The sequence below is a fragment of the Lathamus discolor genome, chromosome 15, assembly GCF_037157495.1.
Source record: "Lathamus discolor isolate bLatDis1 chromosome 15, bLatDis1.hap1, whole genome shotgun sequence".
In the NCBI taxonomy this organism is placed as follows: Eukaryota; Metazoa; Chordata; class Aves; order Psittaciformes; family Psittacidae; genus Lathamus; species Lathamus discolor.
In genome coordinates this window covers 6558606-6585696 of record NC_088898.1, presented here as the reverse complement: position 1 = coordinate 6585696, position 27091 = coordinate 6558606, and the positions used below count along the sequence as shown (strand labels likewise).

Below are 27091 nucleotides of genomic sequence, written 5' to 3'. Positions count from 1 at the left end.
TGCAGCACTGAGGATGCCCTAATAGAGTTTGGGATTGGGAGGAGGGTTAGCTGTCAGACAGGGTGTGTTTTTAAAAGCCATTACAAGAGATGGGTTTGCATCTCTCATCTGGAGGCTTTTGGCATCAGACATGAATATGGTTTGCTTAGTTAGCTGCTCTGGATGAACCTCTTGTTATAGCACTAGGAAAATCTGATTTTTCCTTTTAGTGAATGGTTTGGCTCCAAGACAGCTCATCAGTTTGGCTCACTGCTGCCTAAAATACTATTAGTGGGATTGCAAAGCTGAGGTGTTTAAATGGTGCAGCTCCAGACTTCTCCCACGTAGGGAAAAACCAGAAGAACACAATTTCTTCCTTTACAAGAAGTAGTTTGCTCAGTCAGTTGGGATGGGAAAGCGAGAAGCTTGTGGGCAAGGTGCTGTGGCTTGGTGATGGACAAGGCTTGGGCTAATTCCCATGTTGTGGTTGCTGCACAAGAAGAGTTGGGCAGTTAATCCACAATTCCAGCCTCACGTCCAGGCATCCATTCCCTCTGGCCCTGATGCCATCTTCCTGATGAATCTTAGGGATGTGTGATCCTACTTGTGGCTATAGATCTTTGTGATGGTCTCAGCAGTGTCGAACACGAAACCATGATGTAAAGCAGAGTCTTTGAGTTAATGTGATCCGCAGCTCCCATGGTCCAATGTACGAGGCTTGTATTCCTTTACATGGCTCAATGTCATTGCACTGAGCACATGGTGGGATTTAGGGAGAGTGGTGGCTGTCTACCTGCTGCAGTAAATGGATACCCTGTGACCCTGGGGGCTGTTCTAATCGGTTCCAAGCGGTTGTAGCACCCATTGACACCTCCAAAGCTCGGAGAGCATTGCCCTGATAACAGCTGCACGCAAAGCAGGATTATCTGCATGACTTCATTTAGTGTCTGGAAACCAGGCAGCTTTCATTGAGAACTTGTGCAGATGCATCTGCCTTGAATCAGCACTGCTCCCTACAGTCCATAGCCAAGTAGTCTCGCTCCCTGTGAGCCTTGCAGCTTGTGGTGGATGGTGGAGGAGGAGAAAGGGAGATTTACACCCTGTGCAAGGTGAGAACAACATGTTGAATGTAGTCTCAGTGAGGCTCAGCTGGCTGAAACTAGACCTTTGTGCTGCTAATGAGAAATGCCAGCTAATAAATACTATCATTCCTTTGTAGGGTCTCACCTTCCCTCCAATCCCTTCACTCGACAGCCATCCATTAACCCTCACAATCATCCTGTGCTGGGCAGGTAGTTTTGAATCCCCTGCTGCTGACGTGTCACAGAGGGGTTACAACTTGTTTATGGTCCCAGGGGTGTTAAATAGCCAGTGGCTGATACCTGTGTCCTGGCTGTGCCAGATCTGATGTTAGACAGACCTAAGCTGCTTAGTGTGGCAAACCTTACCTCTCCCCTGCCAAAAGAACCTGGCAGACTTCAAATCTCTTCTAGCTTTTCCCTACTTCTATCTCTCACCCCGTTAGGCGCACACGTTCCTCTTCTTGTAAGAGTTTGAATTGGGATTTTCAAAGGAATAGATGTTCAAGCGCTGCTGGAATTCCAGCCTCCGTTCATGGGAAGATCACAGCCTTAAACTGCGATTTCTCTCGTCACGGTTGTTACAAAGGAAAATCAAGAATACTGCCACTTAGAACAAAGTGTGCCTCTTGCTTCAGCCAGCCTGGAAGCCTCACAATTGCTCTGGCTGTTCACAGAGTCTAATTAGGGTAACTTTCTCTGCAGTTTCATCTGTTCCCCACAGTTAAAAAAGCAACAGCATCTCGCAAGTTGTTAAGAAGGATGGTTTAGCCACAGTAATAGGCTTGGTAATTATTTTTGTGATGGTAGCTGTAGACAAGGAAGAAATCGCAGCTGTCTACTCTAATGAGCATCAAAAGCCCTGACATTGCCTTCTTCCAGCTATCCTTTCTTTAGTCAATTTAATACTGTCAAATACTATTTGAAACTCAATGCTTTAGCAGCAGCAGTAACTCGCCAAAACCACCTCGAGCAAAACAGCTATACCCAGGAACTTAATACATTTGGGATGTCAGAGAAAGACAGAGATAAACCCAAGTGTTTCTCTAATTGGGAGGCTTGGAGGAGCAGAAGCACATCCATGGGCTGGGTCCTTGGATTATGTCATTAATGTAAGCTTATCATTTCAGGGTCAGAAAGGTGATCCTGGGCTGTCGCCTGGAAAAGCTCGCAATGGACAGAAGGTAAGATGCTGCCCATGCACAGGCAGCAAGAGCGTGGTGTGATTTAAGCCCTGTGCACACACATGGAGGGGTCCATGCTGCAGCCACAAGCACCACAGCTACTCAAGTAGACTTAGGACTGAAAATGAAGACTTAGACCCTGGATTCAGGATTAAAGAGAGGTAGTTGAGGTATTGACCACAATGCACTGAGGTGCCTGCTGCCACAGCTTCTTGTTGTCTAAGTGTTTATCTGTCTTATGCACAATCTGCAGCCCAAACTTAAGTCCCTTCTGCTGCAGGAAAGTGGCTACTGAAGTATTAAAACCAGTATGAGATAGAGCCAGCTCTGGGCATGCAGCTGTGGAAAGAGGCAATCCCAGTGTAATAAAAACCTTGAAGGCAAAGGAAAGGATGCTCATGCCAAGGAGCTGAGAGAACTGTGGTTTGCATTAGGTCACATCCACAGCCCACAGCAGATCACCACTGGGAGAGCAGCCTTCCAAGCCATTCCATTGCCAGAGAATGGTCCCTGCTGTGTGATAACCAGGGGCCTTTTCACCAAGGTCTACTCAAATCAGCACAGAGCACACAACTGGAAGCGTAGCTGGTTGCTGGATTCAGCAGTTGCTAAGGATCGGGGTTTTGCTAATTCATTTCAATAAGTTACAGCTCCCATCTTTGCAGTTTCACAGCTGAGAAGTGTTTACTGAGGCAGCAAGGCCTCACAGAAGTCTAAAAATGAATGGTGGAGTGGTCATGGCTCCATAGCATCCACCTCAATTAGTTCCTTCAGTGGCGTGCCTGCACAATGCTTTATAACTGACATCCAGGGCAAGAAGCCTGGTTCTCTTCCTTTCATCATGAGCCTTGCTATAAATGCACAGCCAATAGAAAGCATCAGCCATGAAGAACATGAGCCCTTCATCTGAAACCAGATGCCTCTGTGAAGCACAGCAAGCCACAGAGATGCAAGATGAAGGGTGACGCTGCAAAACACTTGGAAGGCTCAGTCTGAAACGATGCTTTAAACTTAACAGCACGAGATGCCTTTTGAAATTCCCATTACACTACATGGGAATGGCATCGCATGGAAATCATCCCCCCGCAGTCTGGAACTGTTTTCTCACAAGCATGCTCAGGGTAAGAAAGGGAGAGATGCAGCTCACTTTTAGCTCATGTTAACAAGGCTTTTATTCCTGTTAGCAGTAATAGAAACAAGGAGTTTCCAGCAGGAGTTTGGAGTGATGCCTAATTTTTGAGCTAGATACTCCAAATGCTTATTTAGGAAGCAGGCACAGCAGTGTTAGACACTCTGAAGGGGTTTTTGATCCTAATCAGAGGAGGCTAAAATGGGCTCCTACAAATGTAATGGATGCTAGAGAGGTCTCACAGGGCTGCGTTTATCCATTCCTATGATGGTTCGGTGATGCCAGCTGGGATGTGATATAAACCCTTTCCAAAAGCACAGGCCACTGAAGGAACCTCCCCACCAGCAGCCTGCAAAGGTTCAATCCATGTCATATAGGCAGGTTAAATAACTATCCCATCATCTGCACTGGAGCTGTGGGCTGAGACAGTGCAGCAGCTGAGTGTGAGCAGATCACAGGGTCTGGCAGGAGGTACCTGTTGCTCTTATTGCATTTAAAATATAACATTTTCTTGCCTTGATGGTTTAAATGTCTGTCAAAAGGAGAATAAAGGTTGTGACTGAATGAGATCACGGGGCGGGGGGGGGGGAACATCATTCATTCTGCTGGCAAAAAGCTGGACTCCAGCAGCAGCTGCCATTAGTTAACTGGGGTTATGACTTATACAAGCCAGTTAATAGAGATGTGGTTTAAATCTGTGTTTCTTAACCATCAGGTTTTGAAACGTTGCAATTAGAATCAGCAACATCAATATTGGGTGCTACTGTCAGCAGATAATTTCGGTTACCATATGCTAGACATAAGGAAAATGTTCCTCAAAAACTAATTCAACTGATTCCTACAGGGAGACGTGGGCTTACCTGGTTTGACCGGGTTCCCTGGACCGCCTGGTAGAAAGGTAAGAGTATTCTTTACTAGTGAATTAGAGCAACATCTTGAAGTTTTCTTCTCTAACTCTTCCTAAAGGATGTAGTGAAGTCCTAGTGCCCAGCAAATAGGTTTCATGCCCATTCCACAGGTGTGTAAACTGGAACATAGCCTAAAGGTTATATCAGCAAGACTATGAAATGGAATTCTGGATCCAGATATCTGTTCCTTCTTAGTATTCCATGTCCTACTACACCACATCATCCTTCTGCACCCTGACGCTGGGTCTTCATCAGCAAGCTGAATTTAAGTCTGGTTCAGCCAACATGATAATTAAATGAATCTACAGTGGGGATCAGTGCTCAGAGGTTGGGTTCAGGGCAGGTTTAGGTATTCCAAGGAAAGCTTGACTGTTTCTCCTGGTAAAGTTCATTTCAAACAGAGTATCTGTATTCCTTCCTTCTATTTTGCTTGGAGACTAACAGCACTAGCTGGGTTTTACTGTATTTGCTTCCATATTGATCACTGAACATCACTAACATCACCAACAGCATGCCTATGCCTAGAAAAGGCTATGTAGAGGTAGAACACAAGATCCATCCCTGCCTTCATGTTGCTGCAGTGTGTGTGCTTGTATTCATGCATTCAGGTCTGCACAGAAATACCTTTGGCAATCCATAAGTGGATTATATATTAATATATATGATATATAATTATATATTAATAATAGTACTTTAGCTCATGTCTTTTATATATCAAGGATATTTCAACTGTCCTTCCCATTCCAGCCTGTGTTGGTAGGTTGGTTTTTGGAAGCTGGTTGTGGTGCAGGGAGCTGTTTGACAGTTGGGCTCAGTGGACACGACTCTCCTTCCCAACAAGCCAACATTGGCATAGCTAAGCTGAACACTTCAAATTAGCATCTTGTTTCAATCACTTCATCAGTCAATGGGCCATTGAAGATGTACTGATCCTCAGGCCAATGAGCTGCACACAAACACCTACTCGGGTATGCTTGAAGCCTCTGGAGGAAGAAAGAAGACGTGGAGGAGGCTGAAAGAAACTTCCCTCTCCCTGATTGTTTGTTATATGCTTTATATAGGAATCATATTGCAAAGAGTAGGGGCTGGGTTCATTTTTAAGCTCCCAAGGCTGGTCATGCTTGGGGTTCTGTGTGGAACTAGGAGCAGCAGAGTGGTTAATTACTGATCTTTCGCTGTCACAAAGAGTTCTAACAAATTGAGTGTTAAGAATGGCATTTTCCTGCTGTGACAGCTCATAAACCAAAACCTTGTGGTTGTGATCAGCAAAATGCAATGTCAGGAGTGCAAGGGCTCATAGTGGAAAAAGCGGAGAAGGAACAGGAGATTGAACAAACATTCCCTGAGTCCAGCACATGGCCTTTATATCTGATCTCAGCTCCCCAAGATAGGGCAAAGGAAGGGGTACGCTTCTGTTTCCTCAAGTAATGAGCAAGTTGGATGCTGAATCTTTTCCTTTGGTGCAGCTTAAAGAAAACCCCACCTCCCAGTAGCACTGCTCTGGCAGTGGCTTTGGTGTAACCTGGCTTTTATTAGCATCCTGCATTGAGAAAAACGTTACAGCTGTTGGAGAAATGTTTGGAAAAATATCCCCTTTCTTATTTTTTACTCTGGATTCCCTGCTGGCATTGTCCCAGTGAAAATATGCTGGGGTGTTTGGCTGATGGTGGGCAACGCATCTTGGCTACCAGAAAACAGCAACGCCTTGGAAATGGACATCCCTCCTGCTCACCCCATGTGAAAAGAGCTCGAAGGGCTTTGATCTGAGAACGCCATGTAGGAACTTTGAAACAGGCAAAATATTTCATGAGGGGGAATAAAATACTTTTCCTATTAAATGAAACAACTGGCTCAGCAGCAGGAGCTGGAACCACAACCAAGCAGCATATGGTTTTGGGTAGCGCAGCTCACAGGGCGAATGCGGACCTCTGCTGTGTGTAGGATCGGAGAGTCTGACCTTGGAGCGCTCATTTTGCCTTGCACCCACCTTAGGAGTATATGGAACTGCATTCAAACAGCAGATGTAACTCTCATCCTCTTCACACAAAGAGTTGGGTTTGCATTTGGGAATGGTGGTGGGACGTGGCTGTCCTCTTTGGTGTCTGTGGGCTTTGATTTTTGGTTGGGGGCTGCAGACTTGCAGATAAATCTCAGCAGAGCACTGTCATTGCTCCCAGCCTCAAATGCTCTAGAGGAGAAAAACGGTTGTAGCAAAGCAGAGGATCATAGAAGACACCAGCAGTAAGGGAGAAAAAGCTTTGTTTAAGTCACTCGGAGAGTAAAGACAGCTGGGAATTGGTCAGTGCTCCAAAACACATCCTGTCAAGCAGATCTCATTCGCTGGCCTCTTTACTCTTCACATTTCCTATCGAAGTGCAGGATAATCCTTTTTAGCTAGCAGACACTAGATTATAAATATCACCACAGATGAGTAAATCCTTCACTGGAGTGCAATTTCCTTTCTGAATCACAGCCCTTTGTGTTGAGCACCCTGTAATCATCAGGAAGTGTTTGGATAAAAGGGAAAATGCAGTTGTTTTCATACCCTCTGCCCTGTCATTTTAGTGCTATTTGAAGAGGATTTTAGCAGGTAAATACTTCCACATTGCAGTCAGCTTTAGCATTCACAACCTTTTTAGTTTTCTCCTAGCTATAATTAACCTGAGACAGAAATAATGGCAGGATACTATGAAGAAACACGCATTCAAAGCTTCCCAGAACTCATGATATATATATATATATATATATAGAGTGTGTATATATACATGTGTGTGTATATATATATACGATGCAATAGGATTTAGTAGTAGAGTGTCTCCATATTTAACTTAGGTGCCGTTTACTTACTATTATAAAGATAGCGCAGTGTTTGGTGCAGACTTTAGCTCAGGACATACTGTTAGCATCTTTATCCTGCAGGATCCCAATCCGAATAGGATTCAGAGCAGCCAAGCTAGGCACCTATTTCTTATCAGTGGAGGGAGCAGACATCTCTAAGTGTTTGTATCCATGGAAATAGGTGCTCCAGCTCTCTGGAGACAAAGGCAGCTCATGCTCCAGGCTGGGGCTGGAGAAGCTGGACAGAGGAAACCCCACGGGCTCTGTGTAAATCCCAGGGCACGTCTGGAGATGCTGAACCCAGGGCTGTTTCTGTTGGCAGCTCTCTCTGGAGGAGGTGAGCACGGGGCCACATCAGAGGCTCTCTGTCCATACAACACCCAGCTGGTCCATGCTCCAGAGATGGCTAATACCGATACTGGGTGCGTCTGGACCTTCACAACATGCCTTCACCTTCAGGCCAGACACCCAGCCAGGGTGTAGCATCCTCCCTCCTTTCTGATGCTGAGCCAGGGAGAGAAAGGATCTCATGGAGCAGATTCCTGCGGAGGGGCAGGGAGTCCCGTCGGCTGGTCCTGCTCCAAGAGCTGCTGAAGCACTTCCAGTGGTTGAAATACAGAGAAAGGGCCCTCAAGGTGGTTCACATAAGGGCCAGCCAGTAGCCAAATGGTCTTTCAGGTCAGCTACCACCTTCTTAGGAGGTGCAGCTCAGTCAAAAGAGCAGACCATGACGCATCAGCAAGGTCAAGCAGGAGAAAACTGGTGAGAAGAGAAGCAACATCTTTCCAGGCCAGAATGTCTGAATTATGAGCAAGGAGGAATGCAAAGGGGAGTGGGTAGCAGTGGGGATGGCTGAGAGCATCGCATCTCTCTGCCAGCGGAGGCTTAGGCTGCGGGTCTACGCTAGCTCATGGGAAGGATATAAAAGCCATTAGGCAGAGGTGTGGACCTGGGAGCAGAAACAGGCTTGGGTTCATCTGTGAGTGAAGCAAAAGGCCAAGCCCTCGGCCAAACCAGGGATCGGTTATGACTTCCAGAGCAGGGGGATGCTCCCCTGAGGGTCTCACAGACAGGCAATGTGGCTGTAAGCCCTGGCTGGGGACAGTGAGTAGCAGAGGCTGAGTTACAACAAGCATTTGTAACCCACCCTGAAAGCATCCTGCTATTTCTGCAGGGATTGTTCCTTGTTTATTCTCTCTCACCATTTGTTTCAAGTTAAATTTTCTGCCCTTTTTTGTTATAAATCCTGCTGGTCACCCGGCTAAACTGTAACTGGATTTCATCTTCTCATCTGCTCCGACTCCACTTGGTGGAAATGAGTTTGTTTTGAGCAGCTGAAGCAAGATAACAAAGGAGAAGGGGTCAAAAACTGTACCTGAAGTGCCTGTCGCTTGCAGGATTTACTGTGTTTGAAAAGAGCTCTAGGTAAACCCTGGAGAAAGCAAACTCTTCAAATACATAGCGATCAGTCTGCAGCCGAACAGGCTGCCTTTGTCCTGAAGCAGGTTTATGGATGACCTGTGAGAATGATTTGAAGCCTGCAGTACTTGCCAGCTAGCAAGCTGGACTAAGAAACTCCTTCGCATTAATCCAGCAGAGAGAGCAGGTTAAGAGACAGATGCTCACCATTTTAGGTAGCTTCATAATGAAGGACTCTGGATTGTGTTGTACCTTGTAGTAATTAAATTAGAAAAGCTGGAAGCTTGACAAATCCAAGCTAAACAATCAACCTGAAGTTTCCCATAATAGTAAAAGGTTATTTTGGTGTTCTCTATGACATTTCAAGTCCTAAAGCAAAACTGAGTGCTCAGAAATAGGAGTGACTCATATTGTGTAGTCCCCCAACTTGCCCTAAGCCAACATTTCAGCCTATAGTTTCCTAATGGCTTTGCTAAAGGTGTAGGTTACAAATAGACTGATCTGAGTGTAGATACTGCTTAAAGTCTGTTCACGGAGCAAGTCCTTGAGTAACCACCAGGCCAGAGCCCAGCGGGTGCAGGTTGCTGCTGCCAGCACACTGTGTTGCAGCGCAGTCTGGGAACACTGGCAGCGCAAAGCAGGTTAAAGTGTATGTGATGGTGCAGTGCTATCCCATACCTAAAACTTTGCTTCTTAGAACTGCAAAAGAAATCTCAAACCAAAACCTGCAGAAATTCAAATCAAAACCAGATTATTTTATTATTATTATTATCATCATCATTTTCCTTCTTCTTCATCTCTTCTCTCCTATTTCAACAGGGATATAAAGGCTACCCTGGACCGCCAGGTCACCCTGGAGACCAGGTGAGTCTTCCCACTTTCCAACACTGAACCTTTAGAGAGGGAGATGGATTTGCTGACTCTGCTGCTAGTTTGGATGCTGTACAGCCTGCTCAGTGTGGCCAGCCAGCTCCTTCCCAGGGTAATATAGTACACACGGGGATGTGCAGTGAACTCCGGCTGTACACATACACTGACCAAGCACCAGCAGGCTGGGAGGAGACTACCTTGGAGTTTCCATTTGATTTCTCATTTTCATTGCTTGACCAATAGTAAGTGTACGTGGTGGTGGAAGAAACACCAGCTCCCTACTCCCCCTTTATGTTTCCTTTTACAGTAACTTCACCTGGAGTTTACTAACCACATCGTATTAAGTACTAACATGTAATTCCCCTCCCAAAGCCCATTCCCATTCTCCCCTTTTCTCCCCCCTCCTCTTTATTTGGTTAAGCCTGATGTTTGCAGTTCAGGAAGGAAAAAAAAAGGCAATGAATAGCAGGCCCTGTTAGCAGTGATGTTAAAGGATATTATACATGAATCCATTTAGTTTAGAAGAATTTTGGCAGTGCTTCCACCCCAGTAAAATGGTTCCATATGCCAGATATAGATGCAGCCTTACACCTTCTCTTAGCCTCCTTGTTTCAAACTATCTGCCTCTTTCACTGCGGATGGAGGGAGAAGGACTTGCTTAATGCATGGATCCTACTGACTTGGCTTCCGTGTGTTTCTCCCTCCTCATTTATTTATCCCACTGTTTACCCTGAATATTTGCTTCCTCTCTGTAAGTTTGCATCAGGTTGATCCATTCCATCCCCTTTTCCCCCCATCTCAAAGAATAAAGCAGCTAAAAAGGCTCCCCAAGTGTGATGCCCACCTTACCTGATGTGCCTTTTCTCTTCTCTTCCCAAAGGGCGAACGAGGACCAGATGGAAGTCCAGGAGCCAAAGGTTATCCTGGCAGGCAGGTGCAGTAAATCTCATCGTGCTGTGCACAGACTAGGGATTTGGGTGTGCAGGTAGCCAAATATGTGCCCTGCTGAATACGTGCCCCGCTAAAGACAGTGCAGACCTCTGGGGTATGCCTGAGTATTAGGCACGTTTTGCATCTAATATCGGACAAGTTAGGAACCTGGGACAGCAAAAGGCATATTACTGTAAGAAATTATTTAGATGAATTCTCTGTGGTAAAATTCACTCGCAGAATCATATATAAACATATATACAAAACTATGTGTGGACCATAAATACACATGAAGATCATATTTCCAGCTGCCAAAAAAAGATGATGAAAGAAAACCAAACCTTTGTTTTCAAAGGAAAACGGATCAAGACTGGACACTTTGTTTCTCGCTGATGTAAGCTGCTGAGTAGTAGGAAGAAAATCAAGATGAAAGAATTGTGAGACCCTAAATGAAATGTGTTGGAGGGCAGAAGACCTGGCCCTGTAACGCTCTACAGTGAAAAGAGTTTGTCCTGCTAATGGACACTTTAATGTTGGATTTAGCCACATTAAGTCTATGGCAAGAGGCAGGCAGGTGTCGGAGACCCCAGGCAGTCTGTTACAAGTCTATCAGCCTTGTCATGAGCTCGTATGTGTGCAGGTTATTGGACTAAACATGATATAGATGCACAGAACGTATCTACATCCCCTGCCTTGGACTGTCAATAATGAATGATCCATTTAAATCAAAAATTAGATGGATACCTTGCTTAGCACGCTGGAGAGTGCAGATGGTGGAACTGGATAAAGAGCTTTATGCACCTGACTAAATGCTCCATTCATACTCTGAAAGGTTCTTAGAGATTTGCATGCTAAAGAAGCTCCTAGGTGTGAAGGTTAGATGACCAGTAAGAAGAGGTTCAAGCTATTTTGGACATACAAGGTTAATGAATGCTATTCACAGCAGCCTTCTGCCCATCTGATAAGCAGGGTGAAATCTTTGCCATTGACATACAAAGAACAAAAGTGCTTTCTTAAAACGGGCTTTGGGTCAGGAAAGAGGCTTTTTCCTAAGGCAGCTTTTTGAGCTTATCTGAAATGTGTACCCAGCGTTGGAGCTGTTTACTTTGCTGAGATTTTACTACTTGTTACTCCTGTCAGCTCTGCTGGCTCTGCAGCAGTATGGGAAAGAGAGCTTGGCTCTGCTGTGATTTGCACATCGAAGGCAGGACTGTGAACCTCACCCCCATGGCTGAAATCTTTGGCAACCATACAAGAGCTAGGAAAGAGCACAACCTGACTTTCACATCCCAGGCTGTGTGTGCAGTGCTGCCAGCTAAAGAAAATCGGGACTTTGCCTTTTCTTTTTCTCTTTTCCCTTCCAAAAAAGCCCAACAGCATTTGGAACTAGAAAAAAAATTGACCTGGAAGCTTGCTAGAAGACAATAAACATGAAAATCCATTATGCATTTTTACAGGGTTTATTTCCACAGCACTTTAAATGAGCAGCAATAGGCATAGGAGTAGAATAGGGCATGTATTTTCAACTCTTTCCATAGCTGTTGATGCTGCAAAAGGTTTGCGGTACCCACGCTGCTCAGTGGTTGTCTAGGCTGTAGGAATTAGAGAGGCTTTCTCACTGCACCAGGGTCTGCCTGTGTTCCCTAAACAGGTATTGAAATACATTTGTGATTGCTATGCATGTGTTCAGTTAGGCAGGAAAATGAATTGAGGGCTGTTGGGTACAGAGCATCACTGTCCATCGCATCTCAAGTGTAACACAAGCTCTGTGCACCCTGCTGCATTAGCCTTTTTGATCAGAAATCTCTACTCCAGCCCCAGGGAAGGCTCACTATGTGGAGCAGTCTCAGGTTCTGCAGAGTCCTAGCTCCTCAACAATGGGAGATCTGTTATTTGTATGTTTTGTCCTTATTTTCTCCTTTGTTGCTATGCCTTGAACTGGGCACTGAAAGCAGAACCACGCAGGGATAGTGCTGGGGATTTGGCACTGCTCGATGGGTTAAGTTAAAGCTTGTCCACATTTGTCTTTGTGTTTTTCCCTTCTGTTCTAGGGGTTACCTGGCCCCATAGGGGAAGCTGGCCCAAAAGGCAGTCGGGTAAGCAGCCTTTCATTGTCTTTACCCTACTTGTTTTTACCAAAGGCTTCTCCAGAAACCTTATGCTTTATTTTGCAATCCTGAAACTATTTGTTTTTATTTGTTGGATTCTGAGGGTTTCAACCATGCATGGCTTGTTTATTGAACCACGGCTCCACTCTTTATATTAAACATGGAATGCACCAAGATCAAAGTTCAATAACAGCGCTGATGATACAAAGTCAGAGCTCACGTTGCAGGAGAGCAAAGAATGGCAAACAAATTCCTACCAAAGACCAAAGTCTGGCCTTTCTGCAAGCCCCATCTCCCAAAGGCCTCTTTAGTTTCGATAAGTGTGGTTCAGTGGTCTTTGACCACGCTGAATATGGGCTCTTTTGGGTATAGCCCTGGGTTTGGGAGTGCTTTATATCATTATGCCAAAGAGCAAGCCAGCATCTTGAAGCCATGTGCAAATACAAACAGTATCTCTGTTCTGCCTGGTTTTGCTCATCAAATTGAATTGCTGGAGGTTCATTCTCACTGCAGAGGATTATTTTTATGTATTTTTTACCACTGAAGGTTCTCATTAACCACATTTTGTTCTTTTCCTGCAATTACCAATTCACAATGAGATTCAGACCCAATAAAATCCCCCGTTTCTCTAACGCGATGCTTTCTCTGTATGCAGTAAATTCACGCAGCTGGCTCTCATCACTAGGAAAACTGCAAGGAATAAACAAGCACTGACCCTGTAGCTATTCCTGAGCTGGGAAGGGAGGTGGCATGTTCAGTGTCCTGCAGGAGAGAGGAAGATTTCAGAGCTGGAGCTAGATAACCTTAAGGTCCTTTCCAACCCTAACTATCCTATGATAGCACAACTTGCTCACCGCACTTCTGCAAGTGATGAAGTTCTATGTCACCAGCCTAACCAGCACCTCATGTAATTATCATATGGTGGATGTGCAGAATGTGAGGCTTGAAAACTGTTTTCCACTTTGCACCCCTGAGTGCTGAGGACTGAAATACTCATCGCTACCCAAGAAAGCCATTTCTCAGTTCAGTTGTAGTCAGTCACAGCTGGGTACTAAATGGGATGTCAGCATTTTGTGCATTCAGGGAGCCAACTGTGGGCTCCGCTCCATCCGCTATCTCTCTTTTTTATCTCCTGCAGAAAGTAGTGCAGGAGTTACGTGGTTTGACTTGGGATTCAGGAGGCAAAGGCAAACAGCACCATTTTAATGTAGCCACATTTCCCAGCTAGATATTATCCCTAAAGGAAGCATGAGCTAAAGGGAGTGGTGAAAAAGTTTGGTGGGGTTGACAGTAAGAGAAGTAGTGATGATGGAGGAAGAAAGATGAGAGAAAATCAGTGTTAACACTTGGCTCCTATAACAGAGAGGTGCCACTGAGGGGGCTCCCTGCTGAAATTCACTTCCTTTTGATTCTGCATGTTTGGCAGAAATTAGTCCTTTGCAAAGCACCAGCACACAAGGTAACTTTGTGCTAACTGCTGAGCAGAGAGGATTAAACACAAGGCTTCAATTGTTGAAGGGAAGGGAAATGTGGCATTTGGTGCAGCGTGTCTTGTCTGAGCAGGATCCCAAGGCCACATACTTGAAAATGAGGAGTGTGAAAGGAGCAGATTTTGTGTGAAACACATTGGTGCAAAGGAGGCTTCTTTGCAGTTGGGTGTCAGAGGGTCTGTAGCTACAGGGTGAGTCTTGTGCATCAATCCAAAGAGCCTGAAGTGGCATGTTCAGCCTTTCTCTGCCTAGACCCAGCTGTGGTGCTTGGGTTGACAAGAGTGTTTGCCCAAGGCCTTGGTGGTGCAGTGGTTTGCATGGAAAGGCTTTAGGCAGAGCTATCACTGATTCACTCTTCTCTCAGCAAGGATGTGGTCAGCAGCTTTGAATGCCAGGAAATGGTGGTGTTTGCATACGAAAGAGCTGCAGTGTTCGACCACTGGTAGAGGACAAGCAGAAAGGGTTTGATACAATAGGATGCTTCCACAACACAGTCGGGAATGAGTGCCCAAGGCAGGGAAAGAGCCGTGAAAGGAGGTGTAGGCATGTGGATTATTTCTGCTTTCGCTCTTGCTAACCTTGAACCAAGCTCCCTTTCCCCCAGGTTCACTTAGTGCCAGCCCAGGTAAGGTTTCTTCTTGCTGGCCTCTCCCTGCCTGGAGTCCTCATGATCCCTGGTGTGAGGGTATGTGCCCTTGGACTACATCGTGGAAGCCAGCACCATGCAGTCCATGGGCATATACACTTGCCTCAAGGTTTATTTCATCACGGCTGCCATTGACCAACGCTGGAGGATGCTCTGCTGTTCAGGGAAGACTGACTGGTTGCTAAGAGAGAAATGTATTTGACTACTTGTTTCCTCTTTCCTTTAGGGATACATTGGTCTCCCAGGATTATTTGGGCTACCAGGGGCTGATGGAGAACGAGTGAGTATTTTATGGAGAAACCCTTGTTTGAATACAGTTTTTCAGATCCTGTTGTAACCTTCTTTATCCCTTGCTCTGGAGGGAAAAGGCAAGCATCCCTAATGTTTTCTCATGCCTTCTTTGGCCTGTTTCTACCCTTGCATGAAGACCTGTGTCTCTATATAATGCTGACATTCATGTCAGGAAAAAAATAGGCTTCAAACAGGGTCAATGCACATCACTGTTGAGTAGAGACGGGAGGCTTTCCTTCACTTAATCCCCTGCCTTTCTCTTCCCCCTTACTAGTTCAACTTAGTGGGACGGGGTGGGGATAGGGATATATGTGGAAATTCCCTACTCCCACAGCAGTAACATCCCAGCCACAGCATCCCATCATTCTGGCTGTCCAACTAGAGATGTCTGGAAAGAACCTGGCTCTTGGAAGGGGTTTTCTGACCATGCCTTTCCTTCCAGTTGCATCAAGTTGAGCAGTCAAGACTGGGGCCTGCAGACAGGCAGCTATGGCTGCTGCTCCCATGTGTCCTCCCTTCCCTCCATCCTTTTCATCAAGCCTCCTCCAAACCCACATATTCAGAGCTTTGCAGGACCTCCCTTGCTTTCTTGCTCCCACATCTCCCCACTTGTCCGATCCCTGCCCATCCAAGACCCCCTTTTCCCTGCAAGAGCTCCTGAGGAAGGTCACCGCACGATGAAGACTCTTTTATTCCAGCTCTTTCTCCTTCCAATGGAAGCTCCAGAAACAAGCGGTGTCCCGGGAGCATGTGGGAGTGAGCGTGTGTGTGTGCCTGCCTGGGAGGGGACTACCCTGCGCTCTAGAGTCGCTGATTTAATGCTTGTATAACTAAATAAGAAACATAAACACAAGTTCTCTGGCGAGTGCCTTCGCGGTGGCCTTCAGTCACTTCCAGACCAGTAGCTTAATGACTGCTCCTGCTAAGCACAGCTCCAGCCTCTTGCCCTGGGTGTGGATGCTGCCTGCGTGTGTCCTCAGGGGGGGCTGTAGCTAATGGGTGAAGGTTAATTGTCTTCTGCTCTCGCAGCTGACGTTTTGATTCCTGAACAATGCCGCAGTCATTAGCCTGGTTTGCATTCCCCTTTCTCTTCCAGCTTTGGTTTGTATTGGTGGTTGCCTGTTTGCTTTCTCAACCAGACCTGTTATTTTTCTTCTTTCTCTGTGTGTTTTCCTTGCAGGGGATCCCTGGAGTTCCTGGGAAGAGGGGCAAGATGGGTAGGCCGGTAAAGTTTTTCCTCGTCTATTATGCAGACCTTGTTGAATGAAACTGGAAACAAAGCATCTGGCTTTTGGCTGGGGTCCTTCATATCTTCTGATGGGAACTGAATGGGGAGATCAAACAAACCTTTCCATATCTGCTTGCTCAAGCAGGAAGAAACCTGAAGATACAAATGATGTTCTCTTCCTTTCTTCTATGCTCTGCCCATTTTTTTGCACTGTCTCTATGCTGCCTTAGATTTTACAATTCACAGATTCTTTTCTGCAACGTCTTCCCCTCTGTCTTCCCTCTGACCATCCTCTTCCATGAATTCACTTTTTAATTCCCCACTGTGACTGCAGCATCTCAGGTGCCTGTGCTTGCTCTGTGCTCCATCACTCCCATCATGTCTGCTGCCTCTTTGCTGTGACTCTTGCCAACCCTTGTACCATCCTGGTTTGTATAATTCTAGTGCACTTTTGCATAGAAACCTTTTTGTCCGTGGTGGTGGTACAGAGGTAACGCAGCTACAGATCAGGTGAAGTTTGCAGAGCAAGGAGACCAGGTTGATCTGAGAGATTGTCCAGGAGGAAGAGGTGCTTGCAAGTAGCACCAAATGCAAGGGGGAAACTGAAAGCTGCATAGAAGAAGAAAGGGGTTTGTGCTGACTGTAGCAAAAAGCAAATTGAAAGCAGGTGGGAAAAGTACTGAAATGAGTAGAGGCAAGAGGGAAAGGACAGAAAGGAAAGCATTTCGCACAGCAGCCTTCTTACAAGCAATTCTGTGTGTGCCTTTAGCAGAATGGTTTTTGCTCCGTTCTCATCGCCTTTGCACCTTGTCCTTCACGTTAGCTTGAGTTTCCCTTGATCTCCTGACACCACTGCACTCACATGCTCATTGTGAGATGTCCACTCATCCACACAGGGAAAAACCCAGTGCTTTTCCTTGTCACCCTCACATGCAAACACCGGCTTTGCACAGTCCCATGCTCACTGGTGTTCTCACAGCCAAAGCCATCCAAGCATCCCAACAGTGCCACATCCATGACTCCTGGCTTTTCCTCTTTCCTTGGGATGGAGGGGAGGTTGAGCAGACTCTCTTGGGGGTGGCTGGTGGAAATCTGTACCAGATCTGACATCTCTGTAAAGCCCCCGGTTGCACCAGAAACCTTTGTGATGAATAATTGCGGAGAGCCCGTCGATGGGACCATGACTCATTGACCAGAGTAAAACAAACAAAGCAACTGTCGTTAGGTGCAGGGTTTCTGCTCCCTGCCTTGTTTCTTGAGCACGCTGGAGGCTCAAAGCATTCCAGCTGTTGTTCGGCTAGCGTTTGGAATCTTCCAGGCAAGAGGTTTTTGTTTGGAGGTCACTGTTACAAACAAGGGGCTCCCCTGAGATCAGCAGGGAATCTCTCAACCATGGAGGCATTTAGGCTGGGATCTACAGAAGGGATTAAATGGCTGCACATCAGCACCTTTGTTCTACCCGGCTCCTTCAGAGAGTTCTGGCTCCAGCCTTGTTTCATGATCTCGGGATTAATAAGAAATCTTGAATGGGCTGATGCTGATGATTTGTACTCTGAGCATGAACGAGAAGATTAAGTGACAATCCAGAGTTATTCAGGAAGTCGCTGGGAGAATGGAGAGTAGGAACCATTCCCTGGTTCCTTTCCCAACACTTATCTCCTGGCCTGTGCTGTCTCCCAGCTGGTTCGCAGCGTTAGTGAGCCTGCTGTGATTTGTCTCCGGTCTCTCTCATCCCCACGCCACTCGGTTTGCTGGCGTGGCTACTGTTCCTGCTCTATTTCAGTGTTGTCATTGCAAAGGAGGGCTCCTGAAAGCTGCCATCCGAAGCTGGTGAATGCTCTGGAGAATAGGGAAGGAGTTGATATCAAATACGTTTCTCTACCTAGTTTTGTTTGGGACGAGAGATGGCAGCGGATTAAGTGCTCAGCAGAGGAGGAGCAGGGGGCTGGGGGAGTTTGCATGTGACACCGTGGGCCTCCGAGAATGATGTAAGAGGGAATGATTAAAATAGAAGAACTGGACATGAGTCAGATCTTGAAACCCTTCCAGGGAAGTTAAGTTTTGCAGAGCTAGGAGGGACACAGTGAATGTGTCGTGGAACCAGCTGGCTCCACCTCCCGCTCTGCTCTCCCTGCAGTGCATTTCTAACACGTGGGCCCTGCTGAACTCTGGTGGGCTACGTGGAGAGCTGTGAATAAAGTACAATGCACTAGGGAGACTGAAATAACATGAGTCTGTATGCGCCTGGATCTGCTGCCTGGTTTAGACGTAGGCTGGGGGCATGGAGCTGAAGCGGGCGGTCACTTAAGCCTTCAGTCTTGCCAGTGCGGTGGCTGAAAAGAATGGCTTTTTATGGTGGTTTTGTGGATTTTTAGGGTGTTTGGTTGAGCAGCTGGTAAAAATTAATAAATAAAGGGAGAATAAGAAAGGCCCCATTGCTGTGAGGGCAGCAGGGTTGTGGTCTGCATGGTGCTGGAGGAAAAGGAATGAGAGAAGCTGTTGTTATGGGCTATACTGGCACGCAGAACCAATGTTCCAAACCTAGTTGACCTTTAGAAAGGAGATGGGCTATCACTGAAGGATGTGACCCACAGGAAGAGGTGCTATAGCTAGTGATGCGTCGAGAAGTGCAAAGCTGGAAGTGATACAGTTTTGTTATGCTGTGGGAGATGAGTAGCTACCATCAGAAACGACTGCGCTGCAGATCGTATTAACCTTCAAACAGTGTAATGTTTTCAGGTGTTCTCAAGGCCTGTTAGAGAAAGAGACTTAGATGCAAATTTTCAGGAAATACACCCAAAGAGCTTTGAGCTCTCTTTCTGTTCATCTTTGTCACTGATGTGTGCTTGTATCTCTTTTTTCACATAGAGCATCAGTACTGATACTGCGTTATCGTGCCTGATGTTTGCTTGAAATGCGTTTTATTAGTAGTATGATTTTAACAGAGATAGAAAGGAAGGAGCAAAGTTTAGTTCCAAAACACACTTGGGTCTGTCCGAGGTCTACTCACAGTTTAGCCAAACACAGCTGAGGTTTCCTTATAGTTTCCTGAGAACCTGCTGGTGTCACTGGTCCCATGCCTGAAGCTCAGCTGAACCCTTGGAGCATCACATCAGAGCAAACACCTTGTGAAAGAAAAGCCCTGGACCAAAGGGTCCATTGGCTTGGGACTTCAAAGCTCATCCAGTTCCAACCCCCTGCCATTGGCAAGGACACCTTCCACTAGACCAAGATGCTTATGTCTGTGATGATACATAGCCGTGTCCCACCAGCTGCTGGGTGTGTGATGGGGATTCCTGCCTCCTGTTAGCCTCAGGCAAGGGAGGATAACACATCCTGACAGGCATCCGGCTTCGCACAGCCTTTGGCAAGTGCCAGCATGTTGCTGAAGCGCTGCTCTGAGGATACAGCTTGACAGGTAGAGTCAATAACTACTGTGTTAACAACAGGCCCAGAGGGAGGGTTTGTGCTCAGATGTGTGGCCGGAAAAGCTGACATAGCCTGCAAGAATGGTTGGAGTGTGCAAGGTGAGGAGATGAACTGCTTGGTGGCTGCTCAGGAAGAAGAGGACACAGGACCTGGTTTATCCTGTGGCGACTTCAGACAAGCAGCTTCTTGAGTGCACGCGTAAAAAGGATAACACAATGAGCTCTCCATCGAGCTCAGTAGCTGCAACTTGGCATGTAAATAGCAAGGATTACACTGCTCAGGTGTCAAGGAAGAGGCGTTATGAAGTGGCACGTGGATTTTGAGTATTAAGGATCAGGGCACTGGCAAGCCCAGGAGCCTCCCTTCCCTCTGCCTGTCAGCCACAGCGTGGAGGCTGTGAGAGCCAGCAGTGATCTGGCAGCCACTCCAGCATAGCCTCAGTAGTTGTTGTGAGCATCAACGCGGTGGCAAGCTGCCGAATCTGGCATCAGCTTCCTATGAGCCGACCACAGGCAGGGTCCCCTTTGCCAGCTCTCATCATGTAATGCAGTGATGCTGTCTTGCCAGGCTGCTTTTCATGTCTGCTGTCTTCTTCCATGTTGACTTAGGAAGTTAACATCTTAACTCTTGCTTCAAGTCCTTTCTCTTCATCTTTATCAGATGTTGGATGCGCGTGTGATACCCCTGTGCTCCCCACCGATATGGGCATCACATGAAAAGGCATTGCCTTGTAGGAGACACTAGAGAGCAAAAAGCAGGGCTGCCTTTGGGTTAGGGAGGTTTTGTTTCACAGCTTCCCCCGACCTGTTGATATATGGCTAAGATAACTTAGTGGTGAACGTAAGTGCATGGGGCTTTGCCAAGTTACACACTCTCATCTGTTGTCCATGCAAACAATAGGGCCATGTTTTGCCATGTGTCTGGAAAGGCTGGCATAACCACAAATTACTGGGAAAATAGATTTTCCACCTCTCTGTAGGGAATACGATCATAAACAGCTCCTCTCTTCTCACTCCAGTCTTTTCTCTGCTTTGGAGGCAGCTGAGGTTTTTCCTTGCATTTGGAGTGAATCAAGCGGGAGTCTCCTGCACCAGACAAGCTGAGACTGGGGAAACTGGTAACAACATTCAAAGTACCTCTTCTTTAAGGAATAGTTTCCAAATTCCAGTTGGCTTGAGTGGGCTCCCTTGGCCTGCAAAGGGGCAGCCCATATGGCTTTTCTCATAAGAAACAGGGCATAGGCATACACCCTAAGAGCTCTCACCTACTGAGCATCATAGCGCACAGGGGCTGCTGAGGATCCAGCCGTATCTCTTTTGTCACTGAGATGCTGTTACTTTCCCAAGAAAAAGAAGAAAGAACAGAGCTGTTCTTCTCTTTAAATATTGAGAAACATTTTAAAGAAATACTGTAATTAAAATGGCAAAAATTCTGAGGAAGTAGGGATAAACTGTGGCTTTCCACTTAGCTGTGTGATAGCGCAGTGTGTTGGTCCACAAGGCGCTTCTTAAGGTCTGAAAGAAATGGGAATGATTCTCTTTAACTGATCTTAGATGATGTTATCCATATATATCCTCAGAAAACTAACGTTTCTCTTCCACACAGCTTCACAGCTCAGGCCTGATTCACCTGTGCACTTGGTGGACTCATCCACCAAGTTGGATGGGTTGGACTTATCCAACACGTATGGCATTCCTTCCCAGCTGGTGTCACAGTTCAGGTTCACCTGTAGGCTCTGTGCGGATAGAGATGCACTTCTAGATGTGGCCAGGTAAACTTAATGGGGAAATTCATAGGCAGAGGACCTATTTGTACAGGTACATCCACAAGATGAGCTGCAGCAAGGTGAGCACTGTAGGAGTTGATGGACAAGACTTGGGTGACTCCTCTGCCTTGAGCCACTACCCCAGCAGAGCACCAAAAAGTTTGGTTCCTTCTTTGGGAACTGCTTGATTTAAAAGCATTAATAAAATACGATTTTAATCATTCTGTTTGCATGAAAAATCAAGCAGAGGTTCTGGAAATCAGTATCAACAAAACTCCTCCGTTACGAGACAGCTTTAGCCCATGACTTGGGTTTTTCCTGTTAGTCACCTAAGTTAGTTCTTTGCTATAATCATTCTTTATTAACCTAGATTTTTAAAATAGATTTGGTTTGAGCAATCAGTGACTTTCTTAATGCCGAAGTTGGACACTGGAACTGGGCACCGGTCTCTCCTCCCCTCTGGGCCTGGTTCATCACTCTGAAATACAAGCACGAGCCCAGAGCAAATGTCACCATCTCTTTCTGGCCTCAGTTGGGTTTCACATGTCTGGAGTTTCCCAAATCTCCATGGTGAGGCGCTTGCATGGTTACTTATCATTCCGGTATCAGCATATGTGTCTGTTCATGCTGACATCAACCACATAACCTGGCAAGGCTGACAATATTAGCACATGTTTCATTTTTGTTAAAGAATGGGCAAAAAAAAAAAGTACTGAAAACTCAGGGAAAAGGGTTTGAAAAGTGCCAACGCTCATAACTTCTACTGAGAGAAAAGAAACAAACCCACGGATGGTTTATTTCCAAGAATGTCCGTAAGTGATTTGTATTTCTCATTCGAAAACTCATGAGAATTGAACCAAGGTTTCCTAAGAACAAGAGCATCTTTCTTCCAGGGAAATGTTCATTGATAAATCAGATTAGAGCCCAAAAAAGATTCTCTTTGGAAATTATAAGGGAAAAATAATGCAAGTATCACTTTGAAGTCTGAGAATATTTCCATCTCCAAAGCTTTCTTAAATAAGAGGATGCTTGATTTGGAAATCTCGGCCATAAGTTATTAGGAGCAGTGGCAGATTCAGTGCTCTTCTGCATTAGGTAGTGGGGTCTGTATCATCTGCACTGTTAGAGCCCCAGAGATGGGGGAAGAAATTGTTTACAAGCATAAAAGGAACAAAGCAAATGGGCAAGAGTGTGGAGCGACTGTCAGTTAACTTCGGGGATGCTTGGCTGAAGAGGCTTCAAGGGACATTTGCTCATGTTCTGGTGGAATGGGATGCCCTGCGCTCCCACACCTGGAGGGATAGCTATGCTTTAAAATGCTGTGAAACCTTTATCCAAAGGGGATGTAACACGGAGCTGTGAAGTCTCTCAGGAAGAGAGAGCAAAGCTCCCTTTTGGGTGACAAAGGAGCAGAGCCACATTGAGACCATCAGTTGAGGATGGCATCTCTCTTCTTCACAGCGATAGAAGCTGCCACCGTCCCAGGTCTAGACTGAGCAGATGGCAAAGGCTCCTGTAAAGCTGGATGAACTGAGCAGGAACCAGGGCTGCTCAGCTCCCTTTGAGGTGACTCTTGGCTGCTCTAGGGACCAGCGCTGGGTTCAGTCGGCCCGCTTTGCCTTCAGCCCACCTGCTGAGGGGCTCACGGCTGCTCTCTGCACCAAGAATGCTCTCAGAGGCGAAAGCTGCCAACATAAGCTACACTTGTTTATTTTACTCTCCTTCTTTTCCAGTGAATGCCTTCTCTCACCCTCAGCCCCGCTTCCCCACCACCACCTCTTTCTTTTGGTCTGAATTGTTTGACTTGCAATCTCCATCCCCGGGGAGAGTGCTGGGCAGTGATTCACCTGGCTGGAGCCAACTGGCAAGCAGAGTCTTTCGCAGACAGGACAGGAGGGCTGCTTGGTTTGAGCAGCTTCACCTTCAGCCAACAGGAAAATAAAATCCTATTTTTGGAGAAGGATTCTGTTGGCCTGAAGACCTGCCAGGATTCCTCGGAGCAGCCGCTGCCAGACTTGCCTCCCTTACTCCATCAGGGAAAGTGTTTTAAACTGAATCAGATGTTGTGTACATACAACACACCCACCCGCGTGTGCACACCTGGAAGGGCCCTCGGGAAGTGATGGACATGGTGTTCCACTGGGTTCTGCTTCCCTGAGGATAGTGGCTTCCAGGGACAGGAGACAAGAAGTGACGGTGTCTTCTCAGACAAGGAGAAGCCTTGGCTGACAGCAGCAAGAAGGGGCAGGCCACTCTGTCTAAAGCAGAGGAAGAAAGGAAGGGAAGGTGCAGGAGGATGTAATCCCCTTGTGCAGGAGGAGCCAGTTCCAGTGCCTGTCTAGGTCTGGTTGTTCTTAGTGTGTGTCCTGGCACATGAAAGGATGCCCTTTGCAGGGAGTGTGGATGAAAAGGAGTTAAGGCAGTGCTATGGGATCTCAAAGATAGAGATTTAGTTACTGGTTCAGCTTTGGACTTCTCATGTTTACCTGGGATAAATCAGTTTGCATCTCTCCATCTCAGCTCCCTCTCTAATAGTGATTCCTCAGCTTCGCCTCAATCTTGCTTAGTGCAGAGCATCTGCTTGTGTGTTTTTTCTCTAACTCCTCTTTAAGCTTCATCTTGCTTCTTTCATTGAACTTCTCCTTCAGACAATGTGAAATCCATTCAGCTGGACTTTTCCCCCCACCTCCTCTCTGTATTTCCCAGCTGTGAGATAGAGCCGAAAGCTTTGTCATTACCTGACTTCAGCCACTGCAGAAGCACCCCAGTGATTCCTGGCTAACATGATTTGTTAGTCAAGCATTTTCCTCTTAGCTCTGCTGCCATTTGCCATCGCTTCCCTATCCTGGTCCTTCTCTTCATGTCTTCTCCCTCCTACAGAACAGGCAGGATGCACGCCTCAGTAGGTTTTCAATAGGGTGTTTTTCTTTGCCATCCCAATTCTTGTACAGAATTTCCAGGGAAGAACAGCTGCACCCCAAAAACCAGTGGATTTGCTGTACCAAACCCCCTCTGCACTCACTTTGGGAAGGTCAGGAGGCTCTGAATGTGCTGGGCTCTTTAATCTCTTTCACAAGTCTTCTGTAAGGTGCTGCCAGTTGAAACCTGCCTGTCCACCAGCATCATAAAAAGAGCTTCCTGCCCCATGTGTTCTCCCTCAGTTTGGGCTTCTCAGGCTGCTGGAGCAGTGCATAGGAGAGGAGAGGCAGTGCCACTTACAGGAATGAGCCAAATGGGATAACAAAGTCCACTTGTTTCAGTTGAATAGTGCTGGTTTTGTCCCTGTGGAGCATCTCTGTCCTTTAGGCTCAGACAGGAGGGGAAAAGCATCGAAAAAATAGCTTTTACAGACATATGATGGCCAACAAATTAGGACGCTGTGGTCACTGGAACTGTTACTGTGATTTAAACTGCTACTGCTTACCCCATGGAAAGAAAGTGCTTTCTGTTTTGTTAGGGGTTTAGAGGGTTGATTGCTTCCTGCTGTGCACTGGCCTGTGTTGGGATAGCTTTCACAACCTGGTTTGGGTCTTTGGAGGTTGTATGGGTGCTGGAATATCCTCCTTCATGCCACAGCCACCAGCCTTGGTCTCATTTAGCGTGCACAAGACTGTGGTGTTGCCAAGCTCAGATCTTGAGCTGGGATGCATGGGGTTACTTGAATCAAAGCTGCTCTTTCCATTTGCCTCCTCCTCTGGGGTTTTTTAGTGCATTGGGCCACAAAGCACCAAGGGACCACCCACAACCCCAGAGATGGCCAGCAGAGCACATGGTGTGTTATGGGCAATCAGGTGTTGGCAGTTATGAGGCTGAGTATTATTGCTGAGTGTTGTCTTGGGCCTGGCTATTGGAACGGCAAGGCCAGTCCTCCCTGTTCTGGGTTTTCCACCCCTTTTCCACTCCCTTTCCACCCCTTTTCCACCCCATCTCGAGGATGTGCAGAAACCCTCCATCTGCAGGGAGAGTCGCAGTGTGCTGTAAATGGGTTGTATTGATGAATCCCTTGCTCAATGGGTAGCATTGGCCAAGTGACCCCAGATGCTCAGCTCTGTGCCTTCACGACACAGGAATAATCTGCTTTTTTAAATACTTGGACATCTGCTGTTGGAAAGCCTGTGTAAAAGCTGTGTTTTTATTAACTCTGTTTCCAAGTGCCTCAAATCTCCTAAGCAGTGAGGTTAATATGAGAAATTGAGGCATAAAAGGAGATTAGTGGGAAACTTAAGAATTTCAATAGTTCCTTCTCTGGACACTTTTATCCTGGCATGTGGAGAGTATTTTTTAATCACTTTGGAAGTGATTTAAACCAAATTTAGCAAATGCTTTTAGTCTGGAGCAAGCATTCCTCTAGATGATATTATGCTGTTGTAGCGATACTGATTTAATGGTACTATTCAAAGTAGTAAAACCTTCTCACATTGGCAAGACCTCAGCTTGGCAGAAGACACCCCAGCAGCCCCAGGTTGCTCAGTGGCATCCATGGGTCACTCTGTGCCCAGTTCTGCCCTCTGAGAAAGGAAAGATGCAGTTGAAGGCTGTGATTGAAATCCGCAGCAGCGTAAGTACAGTATCAGTCTGTGAACGCTCATATTTTCCTTGGCAAGTTGTCTGACTGTAAACAGCAAAATATTCCAACACAGACTTCTTTTTCCTCTCCTTGCCCAAGCAATGAGTTTTCCCTACACATTTCTGTCCTGGTCTTATTGCTTCAGCATGTAGCAGAGCTATTTTTCCCCTTTTTCTCATTAAAGAAAATTGTAGCCCCCCCTCTCCTTGTTATATTTGACGTCTTTGTCTCTAGATGGCAGAAGGCTGTTTCCAGTGGTTGCTTACCACAGCTTCTTGGCATGTGCACAGGCTTGAGGGATGTAGTGCCCAGCTGGAAAAAGGCAGACAACTTTCCCTTTTGCAGTGATGCCCATAAACTAGGGGTATTGAATCCAAGCAAGTAAGTGATAGCTTGTGTCTGCTCAGGAGTGTGTACTGAATGCTGCAGGGAACGGCTACAGAAGAGGTGAGATGGGGTTTTGCTTATCTTAAACAGGTCTCCCTTTTGAACAAGTATCTTTTTGCTCAGTTGGGTTGACCGGGAGTTGTAAACCCTCACAGGCGAAGGGAGGTCTTGGGTGACATCTGACTGCAGAGCTTCCCAGTGTAGTTTTCCTGTTCTATCTGCTGTGACTGTTTCAGGTTTCAGTGTTACTGATGGCTGTCAACACCAGAAGGTGTGCTGCTGTTTGCTGTCTCATTTTGCCTATCTCAGGTTCACTTTTCCAAGGTAACCAGTGGTTGTAGCACCCAGGGGAGCAGGCAGGAAGCAAGAGCATCCTTCTGCCTCAGCAAGACCCATCCTCTCTCCCTGTCTGCTCCATCCCTGCCTCTTGAGCTCTTACCCAGCCCAGAACATGCTTGTGCCGTCCTTTGTTACTGTAAGTCCTAATCTGAGTCAGAAGTAACATACCCATTAGCAGCTGCAGCTTGCTGGGGTGTCTGTGGAGCACATCTTCTGCTGTAGCCTCACCTAAGCAATACTGTTTACTCCCCAAGACTGCTCCACAATAAGCAAAGAGGAAGCAGGGGTGGTTGGAGCTTTGGTTTGCAAGTTCCCACTCCGAACTGAAGCACCGAGGTGGATGCTCTGGTCGGGAAGCCTGTTATATGCAAATATACTCCTTGGTTTTCCATCCTGGTGGCTACAGTCAGAATAGTGTGGAAAATGAAGCAAGATTTTAGCCCTGGCTGAGTTCTCCAAGTCTAGGAGAGAGCCTGAGCTCTGGCTCTGTGTGTGCTGGGTCCAT

At 46.5% G+C, this 27091-nt stretch overlaps 1 protein-coding gene across 5 annotated transcripts in view; it reads left to right on the top strand.

The window, feature by feature from the left end:
• Positions 1-27091, top strand: part of COL27A1 (collagen type XXVII alpha 1 chain) — a 195601-nt gene that overhangs the window by 79088 nt on the left and 89422 nt on the right. For all 5 annotated transcript variants that reach the window (XM_065696066.1, XM_065696069.1, XM_065696070.1 and 2 more), the window contains 7 exons: positions 2189-2242; positions 4216-4269; positions 9356-9400; positions 10287-10340; positions 12388-12432; positions 14807-14860; positions 16052-16096. In XM_065696066.1, the coding sequence (XP_065552138.1) occupies positions 2189-2242; positions 4216-4269; positions 9356-9400; positions 10287-10340; positions 12388-12432; positions 14807-14860; positions 16052-16096 (351 nt within the window). The remainder of the gene's footprint in view (positions 1-2188; positions 2243-4215; positions 4270-9355; positions 9401-10286; positions 10341-12387; positions 12433-14806; positions 14861-16051; positions 16097-27091) is intronic.